Here is a 22,661-nt window from a genome sequence, read left to right on the forward strand (position 1 = left end):
CTCTACCGGGCGTCCGCTTTCCACCGGGGCTGACTGCACACGCCGCTCACCTGTAGTACACGGCCAGGTGTCCTTCCTCGATTTTGTGGATGGAGGCATAGAGAAAGGCGACCACCACACCCACCACTGCAGCCACCAGAACCCGGACTTGAGTCATATTCATCCTGTTTCTCCTGAATCAGGGAGGAAAGGACCCCCAGCCCCGTGAGAGACAGGCCTATCCTGCCCGGTTTCCGCCCTCCGCGTCCGCACAACTGGCTCCCTTCCGCACGCCGCGCCGGGAAGTCTGGTGCCCCTTTTTCCTCATTCATTCCTCCTGGCAGAACCCGTTCACACACACACACACACACCCCTCCCTCCGCGCAAAACGGCCCGCGGGCCGCCCCTGCTCAGTTAGCGTCGGGACACCCCCTCTCCCAATGGCCGCTCCCGCGGCAGAAGGTACTAGGTAGGGGGTCCAGCCGCAGAGCCCGAAGGGAGGCCCACCCCTCCACCGCGCCTCACCGATCAGTGACGCATCGCCCCCGCCCCGCACGTGCAGCAGCTTCCTCGCGCCAACCGCCGCCAACAGCCGACCCCGCCCACTCTCTCGGCTCTGCGGCTGCGCGGGCACGCAAGCCGACGCAGAGCTCGCCCCGCGACTAAAGAGACGGGGAGCGGAGGGGACAAAATTCTCCGGCTGCCCGCAGCGCAATTTGGACTCTTTTCTCTGCGCTGCTGGTGTCCTGCTCTGGAAAACAAGTCGGTAATCTCTAGAGTGAGCAGGGATGCCGAATTAGAAGAGGGCCTCTGGAGCAAGGAACTGGTCAGTTCTTGTGCAGAAACCCACTCCCTCACTCAAGTGTTCCGTTTATTGTCTTTTTGTGTCTTTTACCGAAGCCTAGGTGGCAAGCACATGCTTTATGCACGGGTCCTGCACTGAATTCAGGGGCAACCAGACTTGTTGGAAGTGTAAGTTCTGAAGAGGAAGATATTCAATTTCATTGCATATTCATTCATCAAGTATTTTTCTGAGCACCTATTGATGTGCCTGAAGCTAATCTAGTGAGGACTTGATGGCCATCCAAGCAATAGGAACGGGTCCTCTAGAAAAATGAGAAGGAACAGGGAGCATTTGAGCTCCTGTGAAGCCATTATGATGGAAAGGAGTGGGTGGAGGGCTAGTCCCAGATTTTGAAAGGCTCAAAGCACCTTTTCTGTAGGAAGAGGGTACTGGATGGCTAGAAAATAGAGACAGACTTTTTACTGCATATTCTTCTGTTCTTTTAAAATATGCATTATGTGCATATATTACCAAACACAAAAAGGACAAAGTTAAAGAGCAGAGAAAGGAATGAGATGAACGAACACAGGGAAATAAGGGCAGCATATTAGAGTAGGTTGGGCAGTAATGGTTACTGTAAGCCTTCAAAGGCTAGCAGTGGGACCATAACTGTACAAGTAGACTAGGGTAGGAGGACTCTGTAACCTCTTGGGCAGTGCGTCTGCAAAATGGTTTACAGTGGAGAGAGATTGGAGGCAGGGAAGCAAAGTGGTTAGAAACTGCAGGTCCAGTTATAATGGTGATAACTGGAAATGGGAAGGGGCAAGTCATTAAAGCAGACTACTCTTCTCTTCTTTACCTGTATCATACATTTGCCTTTTATTACCTAGGAATGTCTGGGACCTTGTCTGTTCCAGATCAACCAGGGGTGGGGAATGTCTGGCCCACAGGCCATATAAGGCCCACTAAATAATTTGTTCTGGCCCTGCCAAGGCATTAGGGGTGAGTTAAATGTTTGACCAAATATAGCAGGCTAATTTTTAAGTTGGTAATTTTGTGTGGCCCGTGATTGAGGTTATAAATATCCAAATGGCCCTTGGTATGGTGCTGGGAACTCTCGCTCCTCAGGGGGAACTCTGCAGGTGAGATATCCTTCCCAATTTTTATCCATCACACCATTCTGCATCTCTGCTCCTCCTACTGGTCTCCATGTGGCTTCTTTTATTCTTTTATTGGACTTCATTCAATCAGGTTTCAGGTGGTTCTGAATGATGGTGGTTCTACAGTTTAGTTGAAATTTTGATGTGGTTGTGGGAGGAGGCAAGTACGTTTACCTATGCCGCCACCTTGCCCAAAAGTCCTGTACACAGTTTTTTTACAATAAATAGTCACTGTTCTTATTTGGTGGTTTCATGTCTGCAGATTCAACCAGCCATGACTCGAAACAGTATTTTCGCATTCCCAACCTGTTGGCTGAATTCACAGATGTGAAGGGCCAACTATAGAAGCTAAAGTGATACTCAAATTTTTTACTGTGTGGGTATTGATTCCCTAACCCCCACTTCGTTCAAGGGTCAACTATATTCATCTGATTTTAATGAAAAGAGAATCAAAAAGTAATTTAAAAATCATTTAATACACAAAGTGAAAAATTGTCTATAATACAAAAGCATTTCACATTTTTTAAAAACAAGTGTCTTCTAAATTACCTAACAGATAATAGATCCACAATCCTTTATCTGAAATCATTAGAGCCAGATGTTTCAAAATTATTAAATTTTCAGATTTTAGAAAGGTAATTCAGTGCATATACCATACTACATAAACACCCAGCAGGGTCTATGGCAGCAGCCTCCCCCACCAAATAATCAAACATGTCAATATTTTTACAGCAAAATAAATGAAGATTCACACTAGATGGGATAAGTTGATTCAATTGTCAGTTCAAGTTAGATTTGAAAGCAAATGAGTTTTGTCACCAAGCTTATGAAAAACCTTGTTTTCAGAGCTTTTTGGATTTTAGATTTACAGATAAGGGAGTGCAGACCTTTATATTGGTATGACAAGACATGTAAGATTCCTAAAACAAATGACTCATTTTTACAAATGAAAAAAAACCACATGTTTTCAAATACATTATAAATTAACATTTCTTCTTTGATATTACTAAATGTACATCTTAAATACATATACACATAGCACACTTAGGACAGTCCATTGATATTAAAGGCACAGATGCACTGTCCAATGTGTAATAAAACTGAAAAATGGGATTGACCCAACTCCTTATGATGCCAGAAAGAGCACTGTTGAGTGCACCACAAGGAGGTAGGGCTTTTTCTTCGAGAAGTACAATTTTACTTGTAAGCAATCTTTGCCACAGAAACATAGGCAGACAATGTGTACTTGGAACATATTAATTGAGGTTTTCTTCTCTGTACATATTACTTTTGGCCTTATGTCCAAAAGTTAAAGGGTATTTTTAGTCAGTTAAATAAGTAATGTTTTAAAAAGTTTAAAAACAAATAGATTGCCATGATGCGCCTAACTAGCTGTAGTTTTTAAACAAGTTCACCAACATAAAATTATATCTGTTCAGGGGTTAAAATTACCCAAAACCAAAATATAGCCTTTGTAAAACCATGTGTAGTTTTTGATCACAGCCATTTCTTCCATCGAATGGTGTTTGAAGAATGGTTTCATGGGAGAAAACAAATTTCGAACATGTGCAGCAACAACTTCCATTGGTTTGGGCACAGTGAATAAGTGGTAAGTCATTCTGTTAACCAACTCCAATCAAGATTCTAAAATCAGGCATGAAAAATGACAATTAGATGTATGACTATAAATGGTAGGTTTTGGGTGTTCATTTTTGCAAGTTTTCTAAGTATGTTCGTACATTTTATAATCAAAAGTTTAAAAATTAAAAGCATAAATAAGTTGCAATTAGAATTTAGTTTACCTTATTTTCTGCTAACTTAAAAGGTATTCAGAGTTTTCATAAATATTTGAAGCAAATAATTAAAGAGAAAATATAAAGAGTTGACCTTGAGACTAAATGTAAACATTTTATTGTAGTTTCTCCAAGTTTTAAATCAGTAATTCACAATAACTAAATCTTATTAATATAAATAGTTCTATTAATTTCAACTATAATTACAGTATTCATTTGTATGCAACAGTTACTATATTTGAATCATAATATAAATCCTGCCCCATCTTATTGGAGAAAATTGATTGTTGAAGCAGAAAGGTACAAACCATTTAATTTCAGTGATCATATTGCAAAGAAAGCTCACCAATCATTTAATTTGACCAAAAATGCTACTGTTGAAGATTATTGATGACATAATCCTAGAATATGCACGAGTACGAGAAGATGGGGATTTGAGGTCAAGGATATTCCTCAAATGCTCTTTCTCTTTCCTCTCAATTCTGTTCCTCATATGCATCCCAAATGCCAGTTAAGGCTAGCATGGAAAGTTGAAACCCTTTGCAAAATACCTAAAACACACATCCATGTCCATATAAAACTTACCATCATTCTACTGCTCTGCTCCTCATTTACTTCATGAATAATAGTGCTTAAATGGCCAAGACAGTTCACATTTTCTTCTATGATTTGTGCTAAAGTCTCCCTGTGAAATGAAAAAAAAAAAAAAAAAAAAAAAAAGCCTTTTCAAATTCAGCAAAAGAACATATGAATTTCCTCTACTTTTTGGTCTTCAGGGTCAGGATGATCAATGCCCTTCCTGCACCCCTGCACCCCAATGCAGCTGCTTCCTGTAGGCTTCAGTTTCCTCATCCTTCCTACCCAGAGGCATAGTCCTGCCTATTACTCCAACTGTTGCCTCCGCCCAGCTTTAACAATAAGTCCACTATAATTCCAATCTGATTTTCCTCTGAAATAAAAGTGACACTTATATACCACACACACACACACACACACACACACACACACACACACACACACCACCCCAGAAATGCTAATGGGGGTGTGGGGGTAGGTCTTTGTGGCACAGATAGATGAAAGATCTCTTTTTGTTTTTGAAATATTTCCCTTTCATTACAATTAGGAAGAACATCACCATGCTGACTTTTCAGACACACAAATGCAGGGGAGAAGATACAAAAGTATAATCTGTTCTGCAAAGATCAGAGAAGGTGAAAAGCTGGTTGGAAACTACAGATGACAGCAATGAAAAAATGAAACAAGCAAGCTGATTCCTGAGGAGAGCAGAAGAAAACAGTGTGATGGGAGCTGACCAGAACCGAGAAGATTCCTGGAAGTTTACATCTGAAGGAAATCCTGATTCTGGTTTCCACCTTCTACCTTCCATGCTTTCCTCTTCCATATGGCCCCTATTCTCGCCTTTTACCACCCCTCAGAGTTCCTACCCTATTAGAATCAGTTTGAGGCTATGGATGATAGCCACTATTAGCTTAGAACTAAATTCTAATTCAGCTCCTTTTCAACAGATGGAAAAATTGAGGCCAACAGTTCCCAATCCCCAGTGGTTAAATACCACATAATAACTGATATCAGATTTTCTTTATAATGTATTCCTACTGAAAAGTATATTTAAAATTCCTGTCGGATACAGGAATTTTGTTTTGCAAATAACCACAAGCTCAAATCTGAAATTCACTGTATAAAGGTGACATCTGCAACCATTAGCATCCCCTAACAAAATTACATGCCTTTAATGAAAGCAAAAAGGTTTGTAATGTATTAAAATTTACTTGATTTAACTCTGATTACTGGGATTATTTCCTAAAGTCTATATAATTGATTATAGCCTGTGCTATAGCTGTGGATGTATTATATACCGGGTCAAATCTACAATGACCCCAAGATATAACCTGGAACTTGCTTTCTTTAAAAAAATAAAATACCTGTTATCAGCTTGCCTTCCTCTATGTGCTTTTCTCTCATATAAGTAGAGTACAGAATATGCAAACTGCATGACCTCCTGAGCAGTGATGTAACATGGCTGCACTTCTGCAAAACTAATTATGGGCAGAGCTTCCAGGAAATGCTGGTGCTGTAGAGGTCTCCATGAGTTGTGAGAAAAGCGACAACACACAAGCTAGCAAAGAGCCACTGGCTCTGGGTACGGCACATCTTATGCTGAGAAAAATAACAGAAATGGATAGTCATTCAGCTTTTAGCAGAAGAGTAGAAATTAATAAAAGAAAATATAGGGCTTCAAACTTCAGTTCTTATTTGCAAAACTGATTTAAGGCATTAAAAAAGTCTGTTAGAAATACTAAGTTATAAAATAGAATAGATTAAACTCAAAATTTATCAGAAGGGTGATCAACACCCCGAAATGACAAATGCAAAAGGACAGCAAAATTTCTCAGAGAGAAATGATTATGGGAAGAATAAAGTTTGGGTAAAAGAACTGATAAGCCAAAAACAGAGAGAGAACTTAGAACGTGAATTGAACTAATAAGTAACATTTGCTAAATACATATTTACTTCCCAGTACTTTACATTTGTTGTCTAATTGACTTTTCACAGCAATTCCCATTTTGCAGGTGAGGAAATGTGAACACTAAAAGAGTCAAGTTAATTGCACAAGGTTATTACAAAAGGACAGTCAGGATTCAACCCTAGTCTATAGGGCACTGAAGACTATGCCTTAACCACTATGCTCTACTGCCTCATTCCTATCACTGCTTATAAAAACAACTATCTATTGTTACAAAGTGACCCACCCATCTTGAGGAGTTACCACGCATGACAGAGGATGTTCACGTTCTGCTGAAGTCGGAGGCAGCCATGCTGATGCCTGAGGGGTAGTTACTGTACCGTCTAGACTGGACCCTACAAGGGACCGAGCTGAACTCTGTGTCTGAAGGAAAAAAAAAAAAGATTATAGGCAAGCATCTCCGCTAATTTAAACAATTTCCTACCATATTCCTAAGACTTACATTTCTATCACAACTTATATGTACACCCAGAGTATTTCTGCACAAAACTATTTCCAGTAGTGGGTATTACATGCCACTATCCTGTCCCCAGGCCCAGTCTTCATTGACTAAAACCAAATGTATCTACTCATCTAATTCCACTTTAGTTGGAAGGATAAAAAAACCATTTGAATAAAAGTGGGTTTTTTTATTAACTAGCCAGGCATGTCTATCCCCAAATCAGGTTTGGATACCACAGTGGTCTAGGGCTTGAAGGAGTATAAAAACAGGAGACTGGAAAGATAATGAAGGGGGATCATGAAGTCCTTCATCTGAACTGCTGTCAGACACCAAGCAAAGAACACAAGCATCAACCCAACACAATATCCCATTCAAGAGGACCCAGGTCATGCTGACAAAAATTCCTTTTGCAGGGAATAAGAGCATATCAATGTCACATTAAATAATTCACTAAAAGTTACTTACACAGGCAATTTTAAGGAGATGCCATATTTCTTTCTGCCTCTTCCCCTGCATAAACATGACAGTATTGTCAGCTTCTTTGATGTTACTGAGGGCCATTTCCACCTTGGGCAGTAGATCAATAATCTTCTGCTTACAGCCCAACAACTTGCTAGAGAGATGAAATCAGAGTCAGACCCTTACATATCCCCCAAGACTGTACACCATACTCCCAAACCCAGCTGAGTAAATAAACCACAATCAGAGGTATATTTAATGTCTGATCTCCAAAGCAATGCACAAAGACAGGACACCTAAATGTACACAGCGGTGGTCAAGATACCCAAGATACTGCCAGAACTCTTCCTGAATCTAATGTATTTACCAAAAGGAGTATTATACTTTAAAAGAAATCTGATAAAAATACGCTGGCTTCTGAATAGGAAATAAAATTATTTTTCTACCTCAGATGACCAAACAGCTCCTTCAGAACCCGGTCCTGACTCTGCACAGTATGCACAATGATCTTCACCATCTCCGTGCTGTCACTGTAGGAGTGATCTATAAAACACTTCAGTCAGTGGGTATAACCTCTCTTCTGCATGAACATGTCAGCCTCCAAACAAAAATTCCTAAAAATCTGAAACTAGTTTTAATTGATAACATCTCCACTTAAATTCAAAACTGAATTGAGATGATTTTAAAATTATACTAATAAAAGGGTAATATGCCAATTAGACTGGGAGACCTTCCAGGAGACCTTCCAGACGTCCTTCCGGACAAAGCCATGGTGGCAGGGCCAAGGCAGAGGTGGTTAGGGGCAATCAGGCCAGGATGGGAGGGCAGTTGGGGGTGATCAGGCTGGCGGGGGGGGGGGGCAGTTGGGGGCGAGCAGGCCGGCAGCAGGGGCCAGTCAGGGGTGAGCAGGCCAGCGGGGGCGGGGGGGCAGTTGGGGGCGAGCAGGCCAGTAGGGGAGGGCAGTTGGGGGCAATAAGGCTGGCAGGGGGGGCAGTTGGGGTGAGCGGCCGGTGAGGGGGGGCAGTTGGGGGCGAGCAGGCCAGCAAGGGGGGCAGTTGGGGGCAAGAAGGCCGAGGGGGGGGCAGTTGGGGGTGAGCAGGCTGGTAGGCAGAGTGGTTAGGGGCGATCAGGCAGGCAGGCAGGTGAGCGGTTAGGAGCCAGCAGTCCTGGATTGCGAGAGGGATGTCCGACTGCCGGTTTAGGCCCGATCCCTGATGACATCCCCTGGTCAGGGTCCCAGATTGGAGAGGGTGCAGTCTGGGCTGAGGGACACCCCACCCCCACCCCCCGTGAATAAATTTCGTGCACCGGGCCACTAGTATATCTATAATTATATACCTAAAAGTATGTGTTTGTGCATACATAGATATATACATTTGTCATTGTATCCTCAGCTATCTTTAACCCATACTAACCCAAGCCTCAGACACATGCAGCCTTCTAGCCAAAAGATCAATCTTTCTTGGATAATAAACATCATTGATTTAGCAACAGTAGGATAATTCATCTAACTTTCACTGCCTCAAAGGAAGGAGACTCTTGCTCCAACTAGATTGCTTGGATTTTCATGTTTATTCATCTGTTCACAGCCCATAAAAACTTAGAAAAAGCTAACTGACTTAAGCCAAATCTCATACACTAATGAAAGGACCCATAGATACCCTTCAAAACAAATCAGTTTTTAACTGAAGGTTAATATCTTGCAGGTACATAATACTTTATAGTTTCTAAAGCATTATACAATACCACTCACTGAGTTAGTAAAGCTAGGTTTCAACCCCATATTGCAGAAAAGGGAAAGGAGATGGAGAGAGATTAGGTAATTTGCCCAAAGTTACTTGGCCAGGAAAATGCCCAATCTAGAATTCAAGCTTTCCAATTCCCAATCCTATATTCTTTCCAATAGCCTATGCTCTGTATTCAATAGATGTTCAAAAAGAATTGTTTTGCCAATGAAGCAAGCAACCAGTGACCAGGTTAGATGAAAGCCTCATTTTCAAAGTAAATTGCTTTGGCCCAGCACATGAGCCTTCCCTCTGACCATTCCACACCTGAACCTGCAGCATCAACTCCCTACCAACCTCTCTAATCTTAAGCTGCACTTATTTTTTTCCAACTTCCCCACATTTTCTTGCTTCCTCCTCCTCTTTGAATTCCCCTTTTCCTCTTTTATTCCTTCCTTTCAGTTTTCTTAAAATTTTTCTATCTCAATTTTCTTATAACTTTGCCTTCCTAATCTCTTTAATTCTCACAAACTAAAAGCTGTTACATATACATATCTCAATTGAAATACCAAAACTGGAACTTATTCTGCAGCTTGTTTAAAATCCAATCCCTAGAAATTGTTAGGCTGGGGATGGTTTCTTAAAATGCCTTTGTGTACTGTGATGAAAGTGTCTTACCTGAAGGTCTGTGCTTTAACTGCTTATACAGATCAATGGCACGCTGTTCTCTACAAAAGAGAAAATGTTTCTATGTGAAGATAATTTAATGACTCTTATAATCCACAACTTAAAATGAACAATATTATTTGAAGAGAATAATGATACAATTTTAAAGTAAGTATATATTGCCAATGAATATTTTACAGAGAATTCCACTGAGTGCTAAGCAAGATCTTAAAATGCAAAGTGTAATACACTTCTTATCTGCTGTGGTCTACCAGCACATATTTGATCCTTGCACCAGAAACACTTGCAAAAATTATGGCTTCTGATTAGAGACAAATATGTGAAGTTTCTAATCCAAACATTTTGGAAGTTAACCTCATTTAGGGCATTTAATAGACAATACCTATGGTAAGTAGGGAAATAGTTTGTAACTTAGAATACTTGAAAAATTCTTAACAGTCACATGAAAAGATTCTTTGATTAAAATAGCAGAAGTCAACCCTAAGAGTTATTTCCAAAATTTCCAATGATGAAGAAAAAACTTCCTTTTTAAAAATGATGCCAAGATATTTGGGGAAAGGAAAACTATAGAAAATAACCACACACAGGCTTAATATGCCAGAAGTACATAGAAAGAGTGATCTGCTACAAAAAATTATAAATACCAATACCAACAACATGAGTATGTCCTTACAGAGATTCCATCAAATCTCCCTGCCGTCTTCCATAAGGGCTTTTCTGTAGCTCCATGATTTCAGTGTGCAGGCACATGATCTGATCCTCCAGGTATCCAATGACACCTACCTACAATATGATGAAACGTAAAAGAAATGACAGGCTCACCACCACACAATACAGAGAAGAACTCAGACAAAGAATGACTTACTCCTGCAGAGGAGAACTAAATGATTTAATATGAAATATTGATTTTATGTAAGTCTTTTATCTTTCAGATTCTGACAATCTTTCACACGAGAACATACTTATTCCTAGCTTCTCATTTTTCTCTCCTAACAACAGTAAACTACTTACATCTGCTTTCTCATCCTGAGAAGTAAAAGAATATGTGTCACTAACAACACAGAGAGAAAATGACCATCAAAACCACTTCATCTCAGTTCTATGATTTTCATTGCTTCTTTTTCCCAACTGCCTTAAAATAAGAATAATAAAGACATTGGATTTCCCACCCCAGGATACTAACTGTCCCACCCATGTCCTTAGGGTAAGTTTTCACTCCAAGGACAGCAACAATTTAGTAGGACCATAGATAAATGTAAGGAAGGAATCTGTCACCTAGAGAATAACCTATACCTAATGTGACCATTATTGTCCAAACCTGCATAACTTTGACAATGAAAGTACCATTGATAATTATGGCAAGACAGGTGCAAATGGACTGACCTAGGTAAACCAGGATGTGCAGCCATCCTATCTAAACCAGTTGTGTATCACTGTTGTTTTACAGTGATAACTGCCACTTATCATTTATTACCATTCAATCTGCATAACCTTACTAGAAAAGGTATATATAGTCCCCATAATATAATATGGAAACTGAAGCTCATGGAGGCTTTAGTTTACTAGTAGTTTCATTTGTCCAACACCTTTATTTTTATCCACTATATACACAAAATATCTACTAGATAGTTAATATTCAGAAATGACATGAAAGATACTCTACATATCAAAACCAAAGAAAGTTTCTAAGGGAGACCTCAGAAATAAACACACAGAACAAGCTCAATGATTTTACCTCAGCGTAGTGGATAGCCTTTTCTTCCATTTCCTTCCATGCTTTTAACATTTTTTCAGAGGCTAAAAAAAAAGTTTTAATTGGTTATCTCAGAAACAGCCATAGTTTTAATTACTGACCTACCCACCTCCATGACTATCAACATAAAAAATGGTGTTATGGGTTGAGTTGTACCCCCAAAAGTTATGCTGAAACCCTAACTCAGTACATCAGAATGTGTCCTTATTTAGAAATAGGGTCAGTGCAGATAGTTGGCTAAATTAACATGAGGTCAATCTGGAGTAGGTGGACTGTTATTCCAGTATAACTAGGGTCCTTAAGAGAAGAGACATGAAGATGCAGATGTATGAAGGGAGAGTTCCATTTGATTCAATTTAGCAGAGACTAAAGTGCTACAGCTGCAAGCCGAGGAATGCCAAGGATTGCTGATAAACATCCCAGAAGCTAGGAAGAAGGAAGGAAGGATTCCTCTCCACAGGTTTCAGAGGGATCACGGTCATGCCAACACCTTGAGAGTAGACTTTTAGCCTCTGGAACTGTCAGATGATAAATTTCTGTTTTTTAAAAAATATTTTTTTATTGATTTCAGAGAGGAAGGGAGAGGGAGAGACAGAAATATCAGTGATGAGAGAGAATCACTGATTGGCTGCCTCTTGCACACTTCCCAGGCATATGCCCTGACTGTGAATCGAACAGGTGACCTCCTGGTTCCTGGGTCAATACTTAACAGCTAAGCCATACCCGGCTGGGCAATTTCTGTTGTTTTATGCCACCCAATTTGTAGTAATTTGTTATGGACACTAATTTGTATTAGGACACTAATACAGATGGTTTTCTCTTTCAAAAAAAGAAAGAAAATTATTTAAATGACACATGAAAATGACTTTTTAAAAATCAAACATTATAAAAGGATATAAAAAAGAAAACTCTTTCTCCTCTCCACACTCCATCCTATGGGATCTTAATTTAATCATGCTATACAGACCCATACCCTTTCCTTCACAAGTGAGACTATCTATACATGTCTGCCTTTCTTTGCTTTTATTCCCCAAATTAAAACATCACTGCCATTAAAGATCCAAGTGATCTTTTAATATCAGCACACGTAGGTCTACCTCACTCGTTGTTTTTGTGTTTTTTTTAGCAATACCTATGTATTTAATCTTATATAGAGCTGATATAGATTCTTTCTACCTCATTCTCTTTTAACCGCTGTATCAGATATACAACTTACAAGATAAGTCAAGCTAATTTGATGAAATAATGTTTTGCCATTAACCAGAATACCTGTAATACATAACTATAAATAAAACACCAATCATAACCAGCTCTAGTGGGTAAATTTATTCACCCACCTGGACACTGCTGATCACTTATTCTAAGATACCCACACCTTATTCAAGACAAGTATACAAACCGGATAAAAAAAGGATTTGTTTCGATGGAAAAAAACAAACAGAAATTCTGGTGGTGACCTCTTCAGTTTATTATTTGATTTTAACTCTGCTCTTTATATTTCCTTAGTATATCTGAAGGGAGATAAGCTTGAAGTCAAATACTGAAAAATAAAAAAGTGGGACCTGTACAGTAGGTGGTTTGGGGAAAAACACAGAATTATTTGTGTTGTTATTTACAGAAAGATAAGTAGTTTAGGATTTCCCTGGCTAAGAAGTCACTCCAATATGGATTTTGTATCTACCTATCTAATAAAAGCCTAAGCGACTGTCTGGCTGGTAGCTATCATGCACAGGGAGCAGACGCTCAACGTAGGAGCTGCAGAGCTGCGGTGACTTGGCAGCTACGGTTCTTGGGTGATGCACCCGGAACCAGAGAGAAGGGAGCCCGATTCTGGGGTGCGTCACCCGAGAATTGCCCTCTCACAATCCAGGACCCCTCAGGGGATGTTAGAGAGCCGGTTTTGGCCTGATCCTCGCAGGCCAGGCCGAGGGATCCCAAGTGCACGAATCTGTGCACTGGGACTCTATAGTTTTTTATATTGAGCTTGAAAATCATAAATTCTTAAATCACTTTTGTATTTTTCAGGAGCTAAACAACTTAACTTTAGTCCAATTGGGGGAGGGGAAGATTCCTGTTAAATTGTTCAACTAAACGTTAAAATAAAAGCTAATATCCAAAACAAACATGCCTCTTGTTCTAATGTTGAATGCAAGAGAAACAATTGGTACAAGGCAAGAAGGCAAAATAGCAGACAGCTTCAAAAGACTAGACCCTTCTTTCAAATACATTACCCCAAAACTTACATATCCCATAAGTCATCTGCTCACTATATCTTTCCAAGTCAAGCTGAATGCTTTTGTGAAAAAACTCCAGTTTAGCTTTCAGTTGCTGAGATGCTGAGATCAAAGCGTTCTTCATTTTTGTCAAGTTAGTATTATATCTAAGAAGACTTAACCTAAACCATAGCCAAAAAAAATTTAAAATTAACATTTCATAAATATTGAACAAAAATTTTAAAAATTATATTGCCATAAGCCCATTGCCTAAGTTTCTATTATCAATCTATGAGAAATAGCTGATCTGTAGAATCTAGTCTTTAAAGACTTTCTGTTGGTGGCAACACAATTTCTTTTATACTAGGACGTTCTGCTCAAAAACTACTCTCAAGCCATTGCAACTGAAGGGTTTCATACCATTAGTAAGAAGTCTACAAGTCTGATCAGAAAATTACATTTCAAATTGGTCCAATATTTTAGTATTGCATGGAAAATTATTTGTGAAAACTGGCAAGATTAATTCTTGAACGTTAATGTGCATGACGCTGTCACTGTAAACAACAGAATCCACTTACATTGCTGCTCTTTGTCCCTGAAAGAGCCTGCTGTAGTCCTCTTTTAGCCCAGACACATAGTGCACTGCTTCAGCCCATACTTTACGCAGCTGTATAATTGGAAGCTGTATTTTGCTGTCCTGTACTATATGTAAGAAGATGAGAAAAAGAAGACAAGAGTTACTTTTTAAGATTTTAGAGTTCATTAATCATTCTTTGATTTCCTGTCCTTACAAATATCATTCCCATGGATGCTAGAAAGAACCACTTGTCACTGTTTCATTCAGTTCAATATACATTTACTGAGCACCTGTAATAAACAAACCCTGCTCCTGATACAAGGGAAAATAAAGATAAGAAATAATCACAAAGCCTGAGATTATTCCTATAATCTGTTTCTTTTTCTTTCTTTCCTTCAACCTGGAATACTGTTTTTTCTTTTGCTAATATAAATTCTTTATTCTTTCAATTTTTAAATCAAGTCCCATCTCTTCCACAATCTTCTATGGTCTTTTCTGCCTCTGAATAATAAATTGTTAGCTCCTGAACTACCAACTCAGCTTCAGGAAAACATAGAGTGTAACGAGCAGCTTAATAAGATATGCTTTCTTATCCTATATAATGAAGAGGTAATATGCAAATTGACTCTCACGCCCTCGCACAAGATGGCCGCCCCCATGTGGTCAAAGATGGTCACCCCCATGTGGTCAAAGATGGCCGCCACAAGATGCCAAGCAGGGGAGGGCAGTTGGGGGGCAACCAGGCTGGCAGGGAAGGGCAGTTGGGGGCAACCGGGCCTGCAAGGGAGGGAGGGCAGTTGGAGGGGACTAGGCCTGCAGGGGAGGGCAGTTGGGGGGGACCAGACTGGCAGGTGAGGGCAGTTAGGGACAACCAGGCTGGCAGGGGATGGCAGTTGGGGATACCAGGCCAGAAGGGGAGGGCAGTTAGGGGCGACCAGGCCAGCAGGGGAGGGCAGTTGGGGGCGACTGGGCTTGCAAGGGAGGGAGGAAGTTGGGGGGGACCAGGCCTGCAGGGGAGGGCAGTTAGGGGTGACCAGGCCAGCAGGGGAGGGCAGTTGAGAGGGACAAGGCCGGCAGGGGAGGGCAGTTGGGGATGACCGGGCCGGCAGGGGAGGGCAGTTGGGGGTAAACGGGCCAGCAGGGGAGGGCAGGTGGGGGTTACCGGGCCAGCAGGGGAGGGCACTTGGGGGAAATCAGACCAGCAGGGGAGCAGTTAGGTGTGGATCAGGCTGGCAGGGGAGTGGCTAAGGGGTGATAAAGCTGGCAGGCAGGTGAATAGTTGGGAGCCAGCAGTCCAGGATTGTGAGAGGGATGTCCGACTGCCAGCAGTCGGACATCCCCCAAGGTGTCCCAGATTGGAGAGGGTGCAGGCTGGGCTGAGGGAACCCCCGCAGTTCACGAATTTTGTGCACAGGGCCTCTAGTCTATATTAATAAGAGAGAAATATGGTAATTGACCATTACTCCGCGACGCCCACAGCCAATCAGAAGGAAATATACAAATTAGCAGGCAAAGATGGCAGCGGCCACGGAGCCAGCTGGAGTGGGTGGGAGGCTTGGGTTGCCCCTGGCGACAAAGGAAGCCAAGCTTCGTGCCTAACTGGGCCGGCCACCGAAGGAGGGGCCTGTGGGCGGCAGCCATGGAGCTGGCCGGAGCGAGCGGAAGGCTTGGGTCACCCCAGGCCACAGAGGAAGCCAAGCTTCTCACCTGCCCTAGCTGGTCGCTGAATGAGGGACCTGTGGGCGGTGGCCATGGAGCCAGCCTGAGAGCATAGGAGGCTTGGGTCGCCCGGGATGGCTGCTGAGGGAGGGGCCTGCAAATGGCCCTCAGCCCCTCACCCAGGCTGGCCATGCCACCACCGGGTTGAGGGTCCCCTCTGGAGGGCGTGGCCAGCCTGCAAACAGCCATCAGCCCTTCACCCAAGCCCGTACCAACCCCAGTGGGGACCCCCACCCCAATGGAGGCATGGCTGGCCTGCAAAACACCACAGGCCCCTCACCCAGGCCGCCCTGTCCCCCAAGGGAACCCCCACCCTGATCAAGGACACCCTTCAGGGAAAACCAGCCAGCCCCCACCCATGCACCAGACCTCTATCTATACTAATAAAAGGGTAATATGCATATTAGACTGGGAGACCTTCCAGGAGACCTTCTGGACGTTCTTCTGGACAAAGCCATGGTGGCGGGGCTGAGGTAGAGGTGGTTAGGGGCCAAGAGGGGAGGGTAGTTGTGGGTGATCAGGCCAGGATGGGATGGCAGTTGGGGGTGATCAGGCCAGTGGGGGGGGGCGTTGGGGGTGATCAGGCCAGCAGTGGGGGGCCAATTGGAGGCGAGCAGACCATCAGTGGGGGTCAGTTGGGGGCGATCAGGCTGGCAGGAAGGGCAGGTAGGGATGAGCAGGCTGTCAGGGGGGAGGAGTTGGCGGTGATCAGGCTGGCAGGGGGGGGCAGTTGGGGGTGAGCAGGTCGGCGGGGGGGGGGCAGTTGGGGGCAAGCAGGAGGGCAGACAGAGTGGTTAGGGGCAATCAGGCAGGCAGGCAGGTGAGCGGTTAGGAGCCAGCAGTCCCGGATTGCGAGAGGGATGCCTGACTGCCAGTTTAGGCCCGATCCCACAGGCAGTCAGACATCCCCCGAGGGGTCCCAGATTGGAGAGGGTGCAGGCCGGGCTGAGCGACACCCCCGCCATGTGCATGAATTTTGTGCACCAGGCCACTAGTCTATTTATAATTCTCTTGCTCTTTCTTTGGTAAAGGGAATACTACTTTCTAAAATCATGGCAGGTGTGGATGTTTGTTAAGTTCAATGAAATCACATTTTCTTTTATTTTTTTTTAAAATATATTTTATTGATTTTTTACAGAGAGGAAGAGAGAGGGATAGAGAGTTAGAAACATCGATGAGAGAGAAACATCGATCAGCTGCCTCTTGCACACCCCCTACTGGGGATGTGCCTGCAACCAAGGTACATGCCCTTGACCGGAATCGAACCTGGGACCCTTGAGTCCGCAGGCCGATGCTCTATCCACTAAGCCAAACCGGTTTCGGCTGAAATCGCATTTTAATGTTATGAAATTATGTAGATGTGAAAGAGTCATCCTGTACTCTAAGATGGCAATTATATTGTTATTCTTTTCAAATAAAAACCTTCAGAGAAAGGTTGCTACACTAGGGTTCATGATGAAAAAACATATTATCTGAAGCAGACTTCAAAAATATAAAGTTCCACCCTGGCCGGTTTGGCTCAGAGGATAGAACGTCAGCCTGCGGACTGAAGGGTCCCAGGTTCAATTCCGGTCAAGGGCATGTACCGTGGTTGCGGGCACATCCCCAGTGGGAGGTGTGCAGGAGGCAGCTGATCCATGTTTCTCTCTCATCGATGTTTCTAACTCTCTATCCCTCTCCCTTCCTCTCTGTAAAAAAAAAAAAAAAAAAAAAGTTCTATATCTAGAAATACCTTTGCCTCCCTAATAATTATTAATAGCCTCGATTAATCTTTTTTCTTATATGACCACTCTTATTGCTGAGGTTTCCTACAGTAAACATAACACTTTTTTAAAAAGAGTCTTGACGGGAAGCCTGGCCAAAATAAACAATTTCAATCTCTCTCTCTCTCTCAAGTCTGAAAGGACCTAAGAAATCATACCCAGTAGCCAGAAATGCACCTAGTGTCCAGATATTGTTGTCCAATACTGTTCTCCAATAAAGGAACCAAAATGGCTGATTCTAGCCCTGGGGCAGGAAATATACAAGTTGAGCCTGGAATACATTGTGTAGTGCCAGGAAGTAAGGAAGTACTAAAAAAAGAAAACTCTCATTGATGAGGCAAGTAAAAAAGGCAAGGAAGCCAATTAAAAGAGCTTCTCACCCAGCCAGCATAGCTCAGTGATTTGAGTGTTGACTTATGAACCAGGAGGTCATGGTTCCATTCCTGGTCAGGGCACATGCCCGAGTTACAGGCTCAATCCCCAGTGTGGGGCATGTAGGAGTCAGCTAATCAATGATTATTTCTCATCATTTATGTTTCTATCTCTCCCTCCCGCTCCCTTCCTCTCTGAAATCAATCCTATCTAATAAAGAGGGAACTAGAAGCCTGATGCACCAACATTCGTGCAAGAATAGGCCTTCCTTCTCCTGGCTGCTGGCACCCCACAGGCTCGCTCAGGCAGCCTGTGCCTCGGCGGTGGTGGCACTGTGCACTGCGGGGATGCTTCCTCCTCGCCCTCCTTCTCCGGAGAGTTCCTCTGTGCAGCGCTGGCACTCCCAGGGAGGCGCAGAGGGGAAGAGGTGGGGGGAGTGAGGCAGGTGGGGAGGATTGGAGAGGTTGGGTGAGCTAGTGTGTTTCACTTTCCCATTGTGAAAGTAGGATGCAACTGGCCCCCTTCCTCATCCTCTTCCTCCTCTGCCTCCTGCCCGCCCACCGTCCCTCCACACCCATCGCCCCTCCCCTCTGGATTTGGCGAGATAGGGAGGAGGGAGATCTGATAATTTGGGTTACTGTGTAGGTGGCCTCTTTCATCTATTCAAAACAATGCTGAGCCATCACCATAGCTGGCCCGGGGCTCCTGGGGCACGCTAACTGTGCACCCAGCGAGCCCCCGTGTGTGTCTGTACCCCCGGGGCTGCTCGCAAGGGTTTTGTTTACCAGAGCAGCGGAGCAGGGGTGGGGTAGAGGGAGACGCCAGACCCTGGGAGCTACGACCTCAGGCACCAGAGGGTTGCCTCTGAGGCCGGGGGCCGGGCCACAGGGAGGCTGCAAGGATGGTTGACAGGTATGGAGCGCGGCAGGGAGGCCCTGAGGAGGCTCACTGCCCAGAGACCCAGAGCAGACGGGGGGTGGGGCCGCTGCCATCTTTGTTGGGTTAATTTGCATACTCACACCTGACTGGCTGTGGGCATTGCGAAGTGACAGTCAATTTACATGTTTCTCTTTTATTGGTATAGATATGCTAATTGATCCTTACGCCGTCACAAAGCTGGCGGCACCCATAGCCAAGAGGGAATATGCTAATTGACTTCCCCGCCCTCAAAGATGGCGGCGCCCACAGCCAATAAGGAGGGAATATGCTGAGTGCCACACCCTCAAATATGGCAGTGCCCAGTCCCCTCAGCCCCGCCGGGGCAGCAGGTGGGCCCAGCCACTCCGCACACCTGCCTCCAGAGTCTCCCAGTCCCCTCAGTGCCCCAGCCACCTAGGACTGCCCGAGGCGCAGGTAACCAGGGCCGGCCAAGGCTTGCGCTGCCGGCAGTGGCAGCAGCAGAGGTGTTATGGGGCGTCGCTTTCCCCTGTTCACCACATCGCCTCCCGCCCCTGAGGGCTCCCAGACTGTGAGAAGGCGCAGGCTGGGCTGAGGGACGCCCCCTCCAGTGCATGCATTTTCATGCACCGGGCCTCTAGTAAAAATATATTTAAAAAAAAATAAAAGAACTCCTAATGGCCAAAGTTATGATAATTTGAATAAAATAAATAAACTAGTATTAGATTAGTATAAAATAAATTTCCATGAATCTATTCTCCTAGATAAAAAAAGGCTAATATGCAAATAGACCGAACAGCAGAACAACCGAACAACCAGTTGCTATGATGTGCACTGACCACCAGGGGGTGTGCACAGAACATAGTGGGCGTTGGCCGCAGCAGGATGGTGGAGCAGGTGAGAGGGGGCACCATATCAAGGTGGGGCGTTGGTCGCTGTCATTAGGGCAAGCCTCTGGTGGTTACTGAAAATTCTTTGCTCCCGTGCACCGCAGTCCCGCCCGGCACTTGCACCTGCTGCTGGCGCCAGTCCACTCACACCCACTGCTGGTGCGGGAGCTGCCACTCACACCACTGATGGCACCGGCCCCACTCACACCCGCTGCTGGCGCTGGCCCCAATCGCTCCTCACTGTCAGCAGGTGTAAACGGGGCTGGTGCCGTCAGCGTGTGGAAACGGTGACGGTGGAAGTGGGGCTGCTGCCAGACAGGGGGCCGGGGGCCATGGCGGGAGGGGCCAGGCAGTGGCGCGGAGGATGGGCTGAGACCCACCCCTGTGCCTACCGCAGCCTCACAGCCCACAGTTCCTTTCAAGGTGCATGAGTTAGTGCACTGGACCCCTAGTATTGATAGCCTATCTAATAAAGAGGGAATATGCTAATTGACCATCACTCCATCACAAAGATGGCTGCACCCACAGCTGAGGCCAAGTTCCCATAAGGAGCCTTAACGAGCAATCAGCAGGGACCTGAGGCTACGCCCTCCCCTGCCCCTGTGGGGCTTGACAGGGGACCTCAGGCTGTGTTCCCCACCTGGCAGGGTTTGACAGGTGACCTCAGGCTGCACCCCCTACCCGGCAGGGCTTGACAGGGGACCTCAAGGTGCGCTTCCCGTCCTGGTGCTGGGCTAGGGGACCTCAGGCCACGCCCCCCCACCCCAGCACCAGGCCAGGGGACCTCAGACTGCACCCCCTGCCCGGCAGGGCTTGACAGGGGACCTCAGGCTGTGCCTCCCGCCTCAGCACCGGGCCAGGAGACCTGAGGCTGTGCCCTGCTGCCTGGCTGGGCTTGACAGGGGACCTCAGGCCCCCCATCCAGCGGGGCTTGACAGGGGACCTCAAGGCATGCCCCCCGCCCTGGTCTGGGCTGGGGGACCTCAGGCCACGCACCCTGTCCTGGCGCCGGGCCAGGAGACCTGAGGCTATGCCCCCTGCCCGGCAGGACTTGACAAGGGTGGGACTGGCCGGGTTTGGATCTAGCCCAATGGAGGGGGGGGGCGCGGCCGGGTCTGGGTCTCACGCAATTTTGAGGTGCATGTGGGTGGGTGGGGACTTGACTCTGGGTCCCGTGGTGAGCCCCAGACTCTGACAAGAGGAAGGTTTTCATATACATTTTACTAATTTTCTTTCATCTCTGACACTTCTATTATAGAGAAAGGGCAAGTAGCAATATTAAATTATTTCCTCTAATTAATCCCCTTTTAATGTGCACGAATTTCGTGCACCGGGTCACTAGTAATTGAATAAATTAATAAATGGAAGAGAAGAAACAAATCTTGTATGTAGAAGAATTCCAAATAAATTATGTAAGTGTCCTACCTTAAAGAAAGGGGAGTATAACTTCCCACTCCTTAAATGTGGGTTCTGCATAGTGACTTCCTTCCAAAGAGTAATGCATTGGCAGGGGTTTGGGGGAGACTAAACTACACAGTGGAAAATCCTGATGAACACTACTTTAGCCAGATGATCAAGGAACACAACAATAGTCATACATAATGCTGATGGTATGTACCCTTTATATAATGTGACTAGAGACCTGATGCATGAAATTCATGCAAGAGTAGGCCTTCCCTTCCCCAGCTGCTGGCACTGGCTTCCCTCTGGCACCCGAGACCCAGGCTTCCCTCTGGCTGCCGGCAGACACCGGGGACCTGGGATTCCATCGCAGCTCCAGCTTTGTCTGGAAGGTTGTCCGGTCTACTTAGCATATTACGCTTTTATTATTATAGATAAGAATGGTACTTCTGTGATCTTTCTCTCAAAAACCCATAATCTTAGTCTAATCATGAGGGGGGGGAAATTAAACAAATTGCAACAGAGGGGCATCCTACAAAATACTTGACCAGAACTCCTCACAACAGTCAAAGTCATAAAAAACAAGGCAAGTCTGAGAAACTGTCACAGCCAAGGAGAGCCTAAGGAGAATGACAACTAAATGCAATGTGGTACCCTGGATGAGATCCTAGAACAGATAAAGGATAGCAGATAAAAACCAAGGAAAGCTGAATAAAGTATGGGCTTAATAATAAATACTGGCTCATTTATTGTAACACTAATGTAAGATGTTACAAATGGGGAGAGGGATAACATGAGAACTCTGTACTACTATCTGATCATTTTTTTCTGTAAATTTGTCCTTTAAAAACTAATTAAAAGGTAACAGAAGAAAGATTAAATAATTTTAGCCCTTATGCACAATTTTGTTCTTAATTTTACAATTTTGTGCTTGATTTTAGTTTGGGGTAGACAGAAACTGACAGCTATCTTCTTCAAAAGAAAAGAATAATTCTCACAGAATCAACGAAAAAAATTGAACATTAAGCAGTATTCACAGAATAAAATGAAATATTTGAACATGCTTAAATAATGAAAAACAAACTAAAAAGTAGGCTTAATGAATAATGGAGATTCATTCATCTGTGAGAGGGTTATCCTGAGGAAAGTAAGTCTTTTCCCAAATGACGGATCTGGTGGTGATTTAAAACCTACCTTTTCACATTCCAAACTATAGAAAATTTTCACCACAAATAGTAAGCTAAAGTATGAGATACAAAACAAAAACACCAAAAACCATTTCTACTAATCATGTTCAATCAAAATGACAGCATTTCAGGTTTAAATCTCAGTCAGTAAATGGACTAGGACTTACCAATATAATTTACAGAGTCAGATAAACTTCTGGAAGCAAATGGTCCTTCATATACAGTTTTACTTTTATCAAACAAGTAAACCATATAGCTATCACAGCCTCTCTGAAAAACAAAGAAACAATTTTTTAAAAGACACTTGATAACCATA

At 44.1% G+C, this 22,661-nt stretch overlaps 2 protein-coding genes across 4 annotated transcripts in view; both read right to left on the minus strand.

The window, feature by feature from the left end:
• The window catches only part of ERLIN1 (ER lipid raft associated 1), a 38,432-nt gene extending 37,845 nt beyond the window's left edge, over window positions 1–587 (minus strand). Inside the window, exons 1-2 of the mRNA XM_079793498.1 lie at window positions 505–587; window positions 51–173 (exon numbers count right to left, since the gene is read on the minus strand). Of these exons, the coding sequence (XP_079649624.1) occupies window positions 51–163 (113 nt within the window). The 5' untranslated portion in view covers window positions 164–173; window positions 505–587. The remainder of the gene's footprint in view (window positions 1–50; window positions 174–504) is intronic.
• Window positions 588–2,380: 1,793 nt separating this feature from the next.
• Window positions 2,381–22,661, minus strand: part of CHUK (component of inhibitor of nuclear factor kappa B kinase complex) — a 40,101-nt gene continuing 19,820 nt past the window's right edge. For 2 of the 3 annotated variants that reach the window (XM_079793156.1, XM_079793158.1), the window contains exons 11-21: window positions 22,513–22,615; window positions 14,118–14,241; window positions 13,570–13,721; window positions 11,309–11,370; window positions 10,247–10,356; window positions 9,565–9,614; window positions 7,609–7,705; window positions 7,169–7,316; window positions 6,488–6,624; window positions 4,302–4,401; window positions 2,381–3,567 (exon numbers count right to left, since the gene is read on the minus strand). In XM_079793156.1, the coding sequence (XP_079649282.1) occupies window positions 3,538–3,567; window positions 4,302–4,401; window positions 6,488–6,624; window positions 7,169–7,316; window positions 7,609–7,705; window positions 9,565–9,614; window positions 10,247–10,356; window positions 11,309–11,370; window positions 13,570–13,721; window positions 14,118–14,241; window positions 22,513–22,615 (1,113 nt within the window). In that variant the 3' untranslated portion in view covers window positions 2,381–3,537. The remainder of the gene's footprint in view (window positions 3,568–4,301; window positions 4,402–6,487; window positions 6,625–7,168; window positions 7,317–7,608; window positions 7,706–9,564; window positions 9,615–10,246; window positions 10,357–11,308; window positions 11,371–13,569; window positions 13,722–14,117; window positions 14,242–22,512; window positions 22,616–22,661) is intronic. The other variant, XM_079793157.1, reaches the window with a different exon arrangement.

Source organism: Cnephaeus nilssonii (assembly GCF_951640355.1).
Source record: "Cnephaeus nilssonii genome assembly, chromosome: 16".
Taxonomy (NCBI): domain Eukaryota; kingdom Metazoa; phylum Chordata; class Mammalia; order Chiroptera; family Vespertilionidae; genus Cnephaeus; species Cnephaeus nilssonii.